Source organism: Nycticebus coucang, chromosome 23 (assembly GCF_027406575.1).
Source record: "Nycticebus coucang isolate mNycCou1 chromosome 23, mNycCou1.pri, whole genome shotgun sequence".
Classification (NCBI taxonomy): Eukaryota; Metazoa; Chordata; class Mammalia; order Primates; family Lorisidae; genus Nycticebus; species Nycticebus coucang.
The window spans coordinates 33270180-33285424 of NC_069802.1; the positions used below are offsets into that span (position 1 = coordinate 33270180).

Here is a 15245-nt window from a genome sequence, read left to right on the forward strand (position 1 = left end):
AATGCACAAAACCAGCCCTGCTATCTAAGAGATTAACTTAAAAAGTTTTATGTACAATAAATAAAGCATATTTACTATAAAGTGAGGCAATTACCAAAAATATTCTTTAGTAAAATCTACTTTGTTCTGTTAATATTTCGTGAATATCTTATGGTATCAATGCATTTTAATCCTCATCATTTTTTTTTTTTAAAGATGGGGCTTATCTATGTTTTCCAGGCTGGCCTCAAACTCCTGGGCCCAACAATCCTCCTAACTCAGCCTCTGAGTAGCTGGACTACAGGTGCCCACCACCACGCCCAGCCATGCATCCTCATCACTTTTAGGATGCTGTTCTATTGGGTAAGTGTATGGCAGCTCATTTTACCCACATTGCATCCTCAGACACTTACGCTGTTTCCCAGGTTCCCATATTATAAGCTTTGTTGCAAGACTCTTTCTTTCATTACACATTTGCACCCATTATCATTTTTTGGAGTCAATTCTTAGTAGTTGGAGACTTTTTAATTTTTGTATCTTTGATAAAATTTACAAGAAATACCTTGGTTATAGTAGAAGAGAACTGGGATGAAGGCATAGGTCCTTGCCGCTCCTTACACTGTCCGTCTTCCAGGATGGGGTACTCTTTACTGTGGGGGGTAGGTAGGTTGATCTCTCAGTGGGGCGCTCTGCAGGGAAAAGCATGCAGATGTGCCATCCTGGGGGTTCATCAAGACCACTAAGATGAAAGAGCCTGAGGCGCCCCACACAGGGCCCTGTATGAAGTCACTGTGACCATCTCTGTACTCCCAGAGTCAACAGGTGGGGTGGGACCGAGCCCTTCAGCAGAGCTAAATCCTTTGAACTTCTGATCTGGAGTTAGATTAGAGAACCTGGCTTGCTTCCCCTGCTGGGATGACACTGGTTTTCCCCTTCCACTTTCTTTTTTATTTATTTATTTATTTATTGTAGAGGCAGAGTCTCACTTACTGCCCTCGGTAGAGTGCCGTGGCGTCACACGGCTCACAGCAACCTCCAGCTCTTGGGCTTACGTGATTCTCTTGCCTCAGCCTCCCAAACAGCTGGGACTACAGGTGCCCGCCACAACGCCCAGCTATTTTTTGGTTGCAGTTTGGCCGGGGCTGGGTTTGAACCTGCCACCCTCCGTATATGGGGCCGGCGCCCTATTCTCTGAGCCACAGGCGCCGCCCTCCCCTTCCACTTTCTAAATAGCTATAGGCCCTTTGTTAACAACCCCCTTCTCCATTGTTCCCATTTACCCAGCCTATCCCTCTAAAAAATCTTCCTGGGGACTTGGGATTCTTTTAACGCTATCTTTTGGCATCTTTGTGTTTTGCATATACGCTTTGTGTTGGAGATCATAAAAGGTTTCTGAGAAGTCAGAGTCTCTACATAGATTCCGTCTGCCCCCGCGTGGTGCTGGCCATGTGCACCTTTCCCCAGAACTCTCAGACTCTGTGTGTGATGCTGGTGGAGAGTCTTGTGAATTTTCCCCTGTGTTGTTTCTCTTGTTGACTCCCGCCCCAGGTTGGGGTCTGTGGACAACCCTACACTTCACCTTGGGGATCTCACGAGGAAATAAATATCTCACCTGAAATGAAAACCCAGCACAGAGTTATTTCTGTAAAAGAATAAAAGTAAATGGCTGTTGGTAAATGGGTAGGTTGTGGGGATTGAGTGGATTCCACCCTCCTGACAAGATCGTACAGACGTGGTTCTCAACTGGGAACAATTTTGTCCCCCTGGGAGACGTTCGGCAATGTTTGGAGACACTTGATTGTGTTGACTGGCAGGAGGCGCTAGTGGAGTCCAGTGGCTGGAAGGCAGGGATGCTGCCACACGTCGTATGATGCACAGGACAGTCCCTGCAACAAAGAGGGATCTGATCTGGGCCCAACATCAGGATGAGGTTGAGAGACAGGAAGTGTCAGTGGTCTCTAGAAAACCATGGGTACAAGATTGAAAATTTTGTACTTCAAAAAAATGTTTATTTTCCAAAAGACTCTTCTGTTACCCAATATATTTAGCATGTCTTGGGCTGATTTATAAACTGATTTATAAAATGGTGGATGCACAAGACCTGTGGAAAGTGTGACCCTGCTGAATCCTGGCTTCTGTTAGGCTTGATCCCTACAAGTATGAGTGTGAGAGTGTGTGTGTGTGTTGACTAGAGCACACTGTCTTGTGGGAGACACTAAGGGGAATTCACACTGCCGGATTTTTCTAAATGGCGATGTTAAAGGATTACCTGAGTTCTCCTTGGCAAGCCTAACCCAGACCCACAGGGTCAGCACTGGTCCTTGGCGGCCAGTCTTTGCTTTTAATGCAGAGCAAGGGAGGCTGGTACAGTTCGGGCTCTTGGGGGTTGGCAGAGCTGCATGGTCTGGTCACACTGGATATTTTGACCAGGCATAGGCCAGTCCTGATTGTGACAGGCTTAGCTCCCAGCTGAGGCAGGAGAAAAACAATGCTTCAAAGGACAAGAATGGAGCGTGGAGTGTTTCCCTACAGTGCCGTGATACTGGGTCATAAAGTAGAGGCCTTTAGAGGCAGGGGAGCACAGGAACTTGTGCTCAGGAAAGGGCCTGGGTGCTGCGGGCAGACAGACAGGACTTAGAGCCCCACATTCTTTTTTTTTTTAATTTAATTTAATTAATTAATTTTTTTAACCTTTTTAAAATTAATTGTATTTTTTTTTTAAGACAGAGTCTCACTTTGTTGCTCTCAGTCGAGTGCTGTGGTGTCACAGCTCACAGTAGCCTCCAGCTCTTGGGCTTAGGTGATTCTCTTGCCTCAGCCTCCCAAGTAGCTAGGACTACAGATACCTGCAGCAACTCCCGGCTATTTTTTTGTTGCAGTTCGGCCGGGGTCGGGTTTGAACCCTTGGTATATGGAGCCGGTGCCCTACTCACTGAGCCACAGGTGCTGCCTTTTTAAAATTAATTGTTAAGAAAAAAATCCCCAAACTACAGATGTTGACGTGGATGTGGAGAAAAGGGCACACTTCTGCACTGCTGGTAGGAATGCAAGCTAATACGTTCCTTTTGGAAAGAAGTTTGGAGAACATTTAGGGAACTAAAAGGACCTGCAGTTCAATCCTGCACTTCCTCTACTAGATATATATCCAGATGACAAAAAATCATTTTACAACAAAGATATATGCACCAGAGCCCCATATTCTTTAAGGCTTGACAATGAGCAAATTGCTCTGAGCCTCAGTGTTTCCTCCCTAAAGGGAAAAGAAGCGTTTAACTCATGATGAGCTGGAAAGCTATTTGGTTCAGATCTTGAGCCCCTGAATGCTCCACCAGCTGCTTGTTGCTGTTGCAAGTTTAGGAGAGAGACTTACAGAGGGGACACTGGTAAAACCCTCTGTTCATCACTGCAGGCCTTGACCCTGACTCCCATGCAGTTCTCTTGTAAGTGAAGCTGGACCACTTCCGCAACTGGAGGCTCCTTTTGCCTAAATTGCACATAGCTCTGGAAAGCATCCTCTCTGCTGTCCTCAAGACTGAGGACTAGATTTATTGCACCAGCTGGATTGGATTTTAGGGAGACTCCAAAGAGGGAAGGGCTCTAAAAGAGGAGCACCGGGATGCCTGATCCCATTGCTCTGCCCCTGGCTCTCATCCACTTTCTGTCCTTGTTTGCCCTGGACTTTCCCTGAGAAGCCATCTGTGGGCACTGCCATCCCCCAGACTTCCTTGTCCTTGGGTTTGACTCATGCTGACCAGAGCCTGGACCGTAGAGGTGAGGGTGGGTGGGGGATGGTGGGCCTGGCTCCTCACCTGCTTCTGTGTGGTTCTGGCAGTTCTGGGGAGGCCCCTGAAGGCTGCTTCTCTCCCCAGTCTCCAGCTCTCTGTCACCCTCTGCAGCCGCCGCTGCCCCTCCTCCCTCCTGGGGCAGCAGTGGGCTCCTGCTCTTGCTAGTCCCTGGACACCTCAGCATCCTCGCTTAGTTCTCTTAACCCTGCCTGCAACTGTACACAGGTCCTTTCATCTGAATTTCCATGGTGAGATCCTTTTGAACATGCCCTGCAGCTTCTTTCTGGACTCAGCCTGGCATATTCTCAAGCAAGAGGAAGCCACACAGACCTTAGTATGTAGCCTCAGAAGACTTTGACCTTCTCCATTCTCATGCTTAAGCAACTTCTCATCACAGCTAACCTCCAGCCCCTGAAGTCTGCACAAATGCTCCTTTGAGCAGAGGAGGAGGTGGGAGTGGTTAGAATGTGCCACTAATAGGCCTTTTCCTGAGGATAAAACGGGGACTATATAATACCACTCAGCGTGGTGCTGTTTGCAAACAAGGCACAGTAAATGGTACCCACTGGTATTGTTAGGCCCTGATTGGTAACCTCTCAAGAAAGTGAGAAGGGAAGTATGAGAAGGGTGATGTCATCAATGGCTGAGGATGGCTTTGTAAGCTCCCCAGCGGGCTGTCACTGTGGCCAAGGAAAGAATTAGATTTACTGGTCCTTTTCAATTCCATAAAGAGACTCATCTCCAAGGATGCTCTCTCCCTTCTTTTTATAATTATCAAAGATAAAGGCATTTATTGTTGCATATTTCCCAAGGTACTCATGTCAAGAATCAGAGGGTTTGAGTGGAAGAAGGATTCAGCTGAGAATAATTTATTTTCTCATTAGAAGCGTTGGTCAGAGACCAGGCTCCATAGAATGAGGTCATCACAGATGCCAGGCACTTACAGAAAGAAAGACTTAGTCAGTTCTGACCCAATAGCATAAACAATTAGATTATCTCAGAGAAAAAACATTCTAGCAACACATTTATTTTGCATACTACAGACAAAATAAATGTGGTTTTGATTTTATACGAGAACAGCCTAGAGATGTTGTTTGTTTTGACTGCCAATTAACAACCTTCATTTTCCTGCCCTGGCACCTTTATTTTCCTTTGGGAATGATCTCTTCCCATCCTCAACTCCTGTAACTGAGAAGGGATTGATTCTACGTCTAGTGCTGGGGGTGGGGTATGACGTGGGCCAATGGGAACAGTGTGTGTCTGGGCTGAGTGTGGTGGAGGGGTAGGCAGGACCAGTCACACCAATTAGGACCAAATGGCTGTCACCCAGATCTCTTGCGGGAGCTATTGAGAAAAAGAATTTTTTTTCTTTCATCAGATGGAACTGCTGATGACCATCTTTGCAAAAAGGTGAGAAGCTGTTTGAAAGTAAAGCCAGCATAGAGGGGAGCTATTCTGTTGGACAGAGAGGGGCAAAATCCTGGTGACCGTCCCTGAGCAACCAGGTCTGGACCTGGAATTTTTGTTATATTACTGAGCTCCCTTTTTCTTGCGCCAGGTTAAGTGTGATTCTGACAATTATAGTCTAAACTGAAGTCCTGTATGAGATGATTACGGCGTTTCCCACATGGGCATATTGTGACTGACTTCTCACTGATCACTTTGTCACATCTTAATTGTGCACGTGCTATGGCAGGCACGGTGCAGAGTACGGGGTATCAAGATGCATGGGACACATTTCCATCAGAGACAGGGAGGTGGAAACACAGGAGCAGTGCCCCGAGGGGGTAATTAAAAGCCTGGATTCTGTAGCTCAGTGGCCTGGGACTGCCGAGCCACTCGCTGTCCATGCCACACATTTCTGAACCTCTCTGTCCCTCAGTTTCCCCATCTACAAAATGGGTAGAATAATTGTCATGAGGACTGTCTTATTTCATTTGGGTTGATAGCACAAATTATCAAAAACTAGGTAGATTGTGAAGAGACACGTATTTTTTACAGCTCTGAACCCTGGGAAGTCCAAGATCAAGGTGCCAGCGTATCTGGTGTCTGGCGAGGGCCTGCTCCTGGTTCATTAATGGCCATCTTCTCACTGTGTCCTCTCATGGTAGAAGGAACTCTCTGGGGCCTCTTTTTTTTTTTAAGTAAGGGCAGAGCCTTCATGACTTAATTACCTCCACCAGTCCCCCCTCCCCCCAATATCATTACATTGCTGATTAGGTTCCAACATAGGAATCTTGAGGATACACAAACCAGATCCTAGCAAGGACCAAGTGAGAGAACACGAGTAAGCCATATAAAAAGTGCTCCGTAAATGTTTGCTATTGCTACCATGACTACGCTGTAGTTTCCAGGCAGCCAGGAAAACGCATGAAGTCATCGTGATCCCCTTCCGGCACAGGGGAAGAGGAGAATTAGAGGAAAGAAAGTCACTTTCAAGCTGAGTCTTGATAGTTGAGTTAGTCATGCAGACAGGCCAGCGAAGGCATTCTGAGCAAATGAAGTACACTGCGCAGAGGCGTGAAAGGAGTGCGTCCCAGCACTGCAGCCATCTGCATTCTCTGGAATTATAATTTGAGGTGGTGACTTTTGAAGATGTGACTGTGCACATAAGCAGATTAGGTAGGGTAACATCTTTTGCAAAGTGACCAAAATACTCAAAGGGTTCAAATAAAAGTGCATTAACGGTTGTTATACCTGAAAAGAACAAGGGAAGAACTGGCTAGAGGTGTGTCTAGATCAGGGTTCAAATAATGACTGCAAGACCCATTTTCCTCTCTCTATCCTTGTTTCCCTGCTTCCCCCATGGATGGCTCCACTCTTAATGGATCTTTGCTCTGTGATGGTGAGATGGCTGATCGAGGCTCCCAGCTCATGTCCAATGTGAAAGAATACGATTATCTTTCATAGAAGTCACAGAAAAATTTCATGGGCTCTGATGGAGTCACCTGAGTCAATTATTTGGGTAAGTAGAATCCTATGCTTTGATGAATCAGGCTGGAGATGTACACATTGGAAGAGTCAATTCCACTGAGAAGCTCCTGTACTCAGCACTCTAAGCAAGACGAGCCTTCAGAAGGAAGTTAAGTACTGATACCAGTAAAAGGATATGAAATACACGCCTGATAGCAAGACCCATAGATGTTCAAGACACCTGTTGTGTTGTGGGGATTCGGAAGGCCATGGCCAGTGTTAGGGCTGGGAAATGGCTTTGAGCATATTTGCATTTTAGGAAGACATGTGCAGCCCAGGATATGGAGGAGGTTGGATTGGAGGGTTGTGGTTGGAGGCAAAGGACCAGTTATCAAGTTTTGTACTGATTCGAGGAAGTGATATTGAATGTTAGGAATGAAACCCTGGCATTAGGAATAGACAGGTGCAGTGAATCAGAGATGTGCAGTAAGTGGCCAGAACCATAGGAAATTCATGCGGGGCAAGATCCAGTGTGGAAGGGAAGGAAGACATCTAAAATGCATCTTAGAGTTTTGGCTTTGGTGCAGGGTGGCTGGCAATGCCATTTACTGAAAGTGGAGCTCCAAAAGGAGAGGGAGAGAAGAAGATGTATGACAAAAAACACTCCATATATAAAATGTATTTATGTTGATGATGTTTTACACAGACTGGTAGAGAAAAGTTTATTCAGAGTTTATGGAATCTATTTTTTTTTTTTTTTTAATGATGAGCATCATTATTGGCAGTGACAAGTGACCTGAACAGGCTCTGTGGACACACAGGCGCAAGGAAACACACGTGCCCTGTGAACACCCAGCACAGGCAGATGCTCACTCACGAACACACAGTTTTGTGTCAGCCTCACTCTTTTTCTTTTCTTCTCATCTGCTTTTTATTGCTGTTTTCCTTTTGTATTTTATCTATCTTTGTAAGTGGCTTTAAATCCTTTGGAACAAGATGGTGTACAGCCAATAAATATTGCTTACTACATATTCATTACAAGTCAGCCCCTACAAAGAATGATTGAAATGAGACTTGGAAGTTTTTAAACCAAAATTGCTCTTCTTTTTTCTTTATATAAATAAACATAATGTGGATAAATTGCATCTGCTACTTCTTTTTTTTTTTTTTAGGAATAAAAGATACTTGCATTTGCTTAAGATTTTATCCTTTTAATACCAAAACAGCTCTCTCTTTCCCACGTCAGCTCTCCTGTCCCCAGTACCACCCTGCCCGATATTTCAAAATAAAATTCATCTCTAGGCATAGAACCAATGAAACAAACTTCAGTTTTAAAAGTTACTCAAAATAGACTTTGTAATAAAAGAAACATTTAAAAGATAAGTAAACAATATTAAAAAAAGAATGCATTCATGGATTATGATCAGAAGAAAATTTTAATCAGAGTAAGCTGTAGTTTATGACTCTATGACAGTTTACAATAACTTTTCCATTTTTAATAGCTCCAGCAAATCCTATAGTTTTCAAAGGACCCATATTTTTATTTTTCCTACATTATCTGCTTGTGTTGGTTGCTGTTTATACTCCCTACCCTGGAATTCCAGCTTTGGCTGTTACCTGTAGGCAGGTGGGTATCTCAAACCACCTTTGCATCTCATCCTGGTCCAATGCTCACTGCTCTTGGTCTCTTGGACCCACATCCTGACTCAGAAGGAGAGCAACAGGCGGACCAAGTATGGCAGGCAGAGGACGACGACTGGAGCAAGACAGGGCTGAAAGAGGGGAAGCAAGGATTGCCCCCCTCTGACACACCCGCTGTTAATGGCAGTACCCAATTCTGAAACACACAGGGGCTCCACACATCCTCCGTAGTGAAGTCCCCTATCGACCTGGCCTTTGTGGCTCTTACAAACATGGCCCATTGATTCTTCTTCTGGTGCAGGGTGAGTAACGATGCCATTTACTGAAAATGAAACTACGGAGGGAGAGGGAAAGAAGAAGGTATAAAATAAAATGCGGCTGAGACACCTTTGTCTGGGTGTCTATTCTCACTTTCATACTTTGTCCCATAATTACCCTCATCTTAAGAGCCCTTTATCCCACTGGGACCACTTTAAGTCCTACCCATCACTTAAGGCTGAGTGGGCAGAGGTTTTCCTTTTCTTTTCTAACATCACAATTTGGAAATAAACATTTCTTCCTCTTGCACAGAATTTTGCTTCTGTGTCAAGTTCAACATATCATCGTTTAGCATGTCATCTTCCCAGATGTATAGATATTTTTGTGTGTGTGCGTGTCATTTCTTTTCTTTCACCATTAGAAATTTGATGGTGAGGGCAGCGCCCTATTCCTCTTGGTATTCCTCTGTCCTCATATACTCCAGCATGGTGATTCAAACATAAGAGGCATTAAGGAGATTTAGTAAACAAATGAACCAATAGAGGAAGAAAATTTGGAAGGTACCAAAGGGAAGGGCTAAGGGAATCCTATTATTACAAGCCAAGGGATTGGTAGATGAGGCAGAATTGTGGATGAGATTAACTGAGGAACTGAAGTTCAGCAAGGCACAAGATGAGAGAGTGGGGCTAAGGGAAGTGTGTAACTGAGAAAGGACATCTATTTACTCAGATATTTGGTCTCTCTCCTCCTCCCCTTGTTCTTTCCCCCCATCAGCACTCTCATAAATCAGTGGACGTATGGTTTGCTTTATTTGAATACAAGACCCAGGAAATCCATGAGAAACGATGTCTTACCACCATGTAAAGTAGTGCTCATATTTATGAGAAAACTACTAGGGTGCATGTTTGTCTGGGAAACCATCATGCTACAGCATTTGGGAGGATGGCTGTTTCTCTCCATTGCAGTCCTTATTTCTGTAACTCTCTCAGGTCTACTCTCTCTCTAGTTTTTTTGCCCCATTCCCAGTTGGACATATCAATAATGTGTTGAGAGTAGAAAGGGGAGAATGCAGAGGCTGATTTTTTTGCTCTCTTTCCATCCATACCACCCAGTTAAACACACATACCTGAGCATGACTTGTGTTTTTTCCATGTGTAAAACCTTGTGTGGCCTCCAACCCCAATATAGGAGTCCTGTGTGCTTTTAGCATCAGATCAACCTGTTTGCTACGGTGCTCATCTCAGTAAATTGTGGTAGGGTCCTTATCACACAGTAACCTGCATGGAAGTAGAGATTTTGCCTTAACTCATCACTACATCTAACCCAGCACCACAGTGTCTGGTCCTTATGGGCTCATTAAAGAGTTGTTGAACACAGCGTGACAGAATAAAAAATAAGACAAAAGAGATTTCTCATTTTACATTAGCTTGCTTGAAAATACTCAGCATCTCTTACCTTTGGTTTTTGACTTACTATAGCTTTTTGAGAATTATCAAAGACTGTGTTTGAGATGTTATAATTCTCTTCAATAACAGACAAAAATGAAATTTTTTGAATATTTAAGGAGGCATTATCATTGCCAGATGGTTTTATCACTCAGAGCATTTAATATAAAATCTGTTAACATTGTCTTTAATTTGTTTAAATATTTTATAAACATTGCTTTCCAGAGAATTCATATCTGGGGATACTGTTTTATATAATTCATTTTGGTGTGCTTTCAACTGTTTGGTGGTGGCTCATCTTGTTTTGATAGATTCTGCTCAAACTGCCTGTCAATGCTTTGGAATCTGAGTGGGAATCAGATCTTTGGATCCCATTTCTTCTTGTCTCACCTGCTAGAGCCCCAGATTAAATCAAAGAGTCTGCCATGGGAATCTCGGAACCTTCAGATCAGTAGTCCTGATCACAGTTCGTCGTCTTCTGATATGGAATCTAAGTAATCCGTGTCAACATATAGAAGAAACCCGGAGAACAAGCTGTCTGCCCAGCCTGGGTCTGAGAAGAGGCCATTCTGGTCAGTGAAGAATATCTCCAGCCAGACCTCATCTTCCGGCTGCAGATAGATGACTGTGGACCCCGAAGCTACATCATGATTCCCTGTGTTGGCATCGAAGGTCTTTATACGGTATTGCCCATTGTGCACCAGCCCGATTGCCAGGTGCTTATTAGCCAATGTGATATCATAAGAAAAGTAATATATCCCTGGGAAAGCACAGATGAACTTCCCAGTGGCAGGGTTGTAGTGCTCTCCCTCGTTGAAGAGGACCTTGTTAAATAGGATAGGAAGTCTTTCTTCTGGGTAGCTGGTTGTGATGCCAACAGAAAAGGCGGATTTGAGCACGATGCTCCCACATCTGCACACTCCAGGCAGCCCTGGGTCCCCTTGCTCTCCTCTGTCTCCCTTCGGTCCTGGAAGCCCAACGGGACCGACTTCTCCTTTCTCTCCCTCTGGTCCCATTGGTCCTTTCTTTCCTGTCTCCCCTTGGTCCCCTTTCTCACCAGCAAGCCCCACTGGTCCAGTCTTACCTCTCGAACCTTCAAAAAGAGCATATAGTTTCATTAATAGTCTTCTAATACACAGAGCATACCTATACAGTCCCAGCAGGCTCCAACTTTGTCTTTTAAACCAACCTTTAACAGTGTATGTTTAAATAGTAAACATTAAAAAAAAAATCATTGATGCACTGAAAGTGAGAATAGAAATTTTTCATCAGAATTTAAATCGTTTTTTTTTTTTGAGTAGGTAAGAAATGATTTAAATGTGACTACTTTAAACTAATTAACCATCATTTTGGTGATGGCTCACCTGCCACTCAATTATTCGCATATAGATATTGGTCACCAGAGCAAGACTTCAGTGAACATGAGGCTATGATTTCCCAAAGTGGTCTCAGGAGGGCCGGCAGAACCAGAAGAATACTTAGAGGCCGTGTAGTCTCATGCCCTATTTTATTTCTACTGGTATTAACAATAAAAGGAGTAACTAGATTTTTTAAATGCTTATCAAGTATTTACTATGTACAAGGGACATATTTGCATCCATGTACTGTATTTGCATGTGTTATCTTGTGTAAACTTCATAGTGACTTTATGAACTAGAGATTATTATTAATTCAATTGCAGATGAGGAAACAGCCATGAAGAAGTTATTTTGCTCAGGAGAACAGAACTAGTGAGTGAAGGAGCTGCAGTCTGCATTCATATCTGCCTAATGCTGGAGCCTGAATGTCCACCCCACGGGCAGTGGCCGGAGTGACAAACTCCAACAGCACTGGTGCACATAGCAAGGGCTCAATATGCTGCAGGAACCATAAAACAATCACCGCTCCACCATGCACTAGTCCTTTCCGGGGCTAGAAAACTGAGTTCCAGGGGAGAAGGACTCAGGTCTATAGCAAGGCTAGGATTAAAATCCAAGCCTTCATAGCTTCCCCCTCATCAAATGCCTCTGACCTCTGGGTCTGCAGTCAAAAATCCTAAATTCTGTTTGGCTTTGCCACTAAATGGTTGTGTCATTTTGGGCAAGTCCCTTAATTTCTCTGGATCTCCTTAGGTATAGAAAAGACATAATAGCTGAGAAAGGATGAAAACAAATTCAAAATCATCATACAGGAATGTTTTCTCTGCATCTAAGCATTTACATCTGCAAATCAATTGTCGGCTAATTGCAGAGAAATGGTGACCCTGGTTGAAATCAGTAAGCAAAATGTATTTAATTTTTAAATATATACACACATATATCTATATCAAAATGCCATAAAAGTTTTAAATATATACACACATATATATAAAAATGTTAAATATATACACACACATATCTATATCAAAATGCCATAAAAAGATGTCATTAATTTTATGGCCAAATCCATTCTTTAAGTAGTGCTTATATCATGATACTCTCTCAAAAAGTATCCAAATTATTGGTAACTTGTGATGTACTTTTGCAGTGGGGAAATCATATTGTTGATATGTTGTGTAATTTCACTTTTAGCTATGTTTTTGTTCTTAAGAACTTTTATTAACCTAAGCCTTTTTATCTTGACAGTACTTTTTATTTTCCTTTTTATTATTATTATTTTTTTTTTGAGACAGAGTCACTTTGTTGCCCTGGGTAGAGTGCCGTTGTGTTGTAGCTCACAGCGACCTCCAACTCTTGGGCTCAAGCAATTCTCTTGCCTTAGCCTCCTGAGTATCTGGGACTACAGGTGCCTGCCACAATGCCCAGCTATTGTTTTTTAGATGTAGGATCTCATACTGGCTCAGACCGGTCTCGATCTTGTAAGCTCAGGCAATCCTCCCGCCTTGGCCTCCCAGAGTGCTGGGATTACAGGTGCGAGCCACTGCGCCCAGCCCTTGATAGTGCTTTGATATCATTTTATTTGAATATGACACATACACCAATGTATGAGTTTGATAAGTTGATAACTGGCAAAGTTAACAAGGAAGTATTCTGGGTAATGTCAATTTGAAGAGAATTAAAGGTTTGCCCTTAAAATATCTGCTGTGCAACAGTTTATGATGCACAGAAGACACTGACAGTGAACGTGACCCTTAGAGAGTCAGGTCAGCATCTTACAGATCACAGCTCTGCCCACCAGATACAGATGGCTCCTCTTGTTAGGCTGAAAATACTGGTCCCAGCCAGACACACTCTGATATTTATTTCCTGAGATAAGGTCGTAATAGTTAGATCTTTTAATATTTGCTTCTTTGTGATAGAAATGAAATATGAATGTTACTTTGCTGTTAAATTAACTTTGGCATCAAAGACTACAACTTCTTAAACTGTGATTTTATCTTCGATGGGAGCTTATCTCATTTTGTTTTCATCATTGACTGTTGATGTATTAATAAAAACCATTTTGGTCTTAGTAACAATTTTGACCATAAATTTCCCAATGTACTTGGATCCTTCTGCCTTTAAGATTTGGGTCCAGTTACTTCTTTTGCGGGTTTTAAATGCCCCATTTGTAATAAGGGGAAATGGGATCTAAGTCCACCCCAAACTTAATGGGCAGAGCAGTGGACAGTGGCTTGGCAGAGCTGGGACAACACCCCAGTTTGAGTGAACTTGAAGAAGGGGCTTGATCTCTCAGGCTTTGGTTTCTCAGTCCTTGAAATGTGTTAGACTAGATTGTCTGAGGTTTCACCCTCTTAACAGGCCCTTGAGACCAAATCATACACATTAGAGGCGATTTTGTGATGCTATCCACAAGAAGGTCTTTACCACTTCAATGTTTGATTTTCTATAGGAATAACTATTCCATATACAAATTGCTGGGTGATAGGTAATCATGCACTAGCTATAATTCATAGCAATTCTTCCTGTTTGCATGAAGAATTTGTTCATGTCCTAAGGTCTTACACAGAGTGGAAAGAAGGGATGAATCATCCTCTCTCACAATTTAGTCAGACACATATTTGGGTAGAGCTGAGAATTATGGAGAAAGAGTTGGTCTATGCTTTGGTACTGAAGTTAGGTCAGAAAGGATTTCCTCGGCTGGGCGCCGTACCTACAATCCCAGCATTCTGAGAAGCAAGGCAGGTGGATTGCTTGAGCTCTGGAGTTTGAGACCAGCCTGGGCAAGAGCAAGACCCTGTCTCTAAAAATAGCTGGGTGTTGTGACGGGCACCTATAGTTCCAGGTACTTGGGAGGATGAGGCAAGAGAATCACTTGAGGCCAAGAGTTGGAGGTTGCTGTGAGCTATGGTGTCATGGCACTCTACCGAAGATGACAAAGTGAGACTCTGTCTCAAATAAACAAATAAATAAAAGGAAAGGATTTCTTCTTAGTTCTCCATGAAAGATTTCTTCTTCAGTGCTGTTTCTTCCTTCCTTCCTTTAGTCCATCCTTCTACCCGTGACTCTGTATGCCCACATTCATTTACACCCTTAGTCACCAGGCGAAGGGACAAAGGACACTGGTCATCATCAAGTCAGCTGTTATTACCTTGTGATCTGCAAATATGGGCCATTGCTAAGTCCACAAATACTTAAATTCATCTGATAAGCTGCCATGAGTAATCTGGTTCATGAGGAGTCCTAATGTTATTTGAAGGCATTTACATAGCTATGCATTCAGATTCGATGAAATGTTAATAGGCTACAAGGATCATGGCAACAGACCAATGAGGGAGACAGGTATTTTAAGGTCTGTATTTTTAATTGAGGGCTGAGAAGCTGGACAAAAAATACATTGGATTCTGCCTGGAGTGGATGTGGTGAGGGGTGGTCACCAAGGGTCCACAAACTAGAAGATGCCTGTGGTATCATTAAAGGGGACAGAGGGAACAGATGCTCCCAGCCATATTGTGTCCAGTTACAGCCACATTGAAAACAGATCCCCAAAGCCCCAGGGCTTGGTTGTTGAGTTTCCCAGCAAGCTGGGCCTGTCTTCATGGCTCTGGCTGTCCTTCTTACCCGTCCTTTCTGAGCTACAATGTGTCCCTGTGGGTGTCTATTGGGTAGAAATAATCTCAGGTTGCAAAAGTCATTTTGGTTCTGACCTTTATTTTTTCCATTTGTAACATTATTGTTATTATTGCCGATAGGGTATCACGAACATTAGATACTCACGGTAAAGTTCTTTTTTTGTTTTTTTTTTGGCCGGGTCTGGGCTTGAACCGCCACCTCCGGCATATGGGACCGGCGCCATACTCCTTAAG

General features: G+C 43.3%; 1 protein-coding gene across 4 annotated transcripts in view; it reads right to left on the reverse strand.

Moving 5' to 3' along the window:
* Positions 1-7920: 7920 nt before the first annotated feature.
* C1QTNF7 (C1q and TNF related 7) overlaps positions 7921-15245 on the reverse strand; it is a 98359-nt gene continuing 91034 nt past the window's right edge. For all 4 annotated transcript variants that reach the window (XM_053577837.1, XM_053577839.1, XM_053577838.1 and 1 more), the window contains exon 3: positions 7921-11114. In XM_053577837.1, coding sequence (XP_053433812.1) covers positions 10483-11114 — 632 coding nt within the window. In that variant the 3' untranslated portion in view covers positions 7921-10482. The remainder of the gene's footprint in view (positions 11115-15245) is intronic.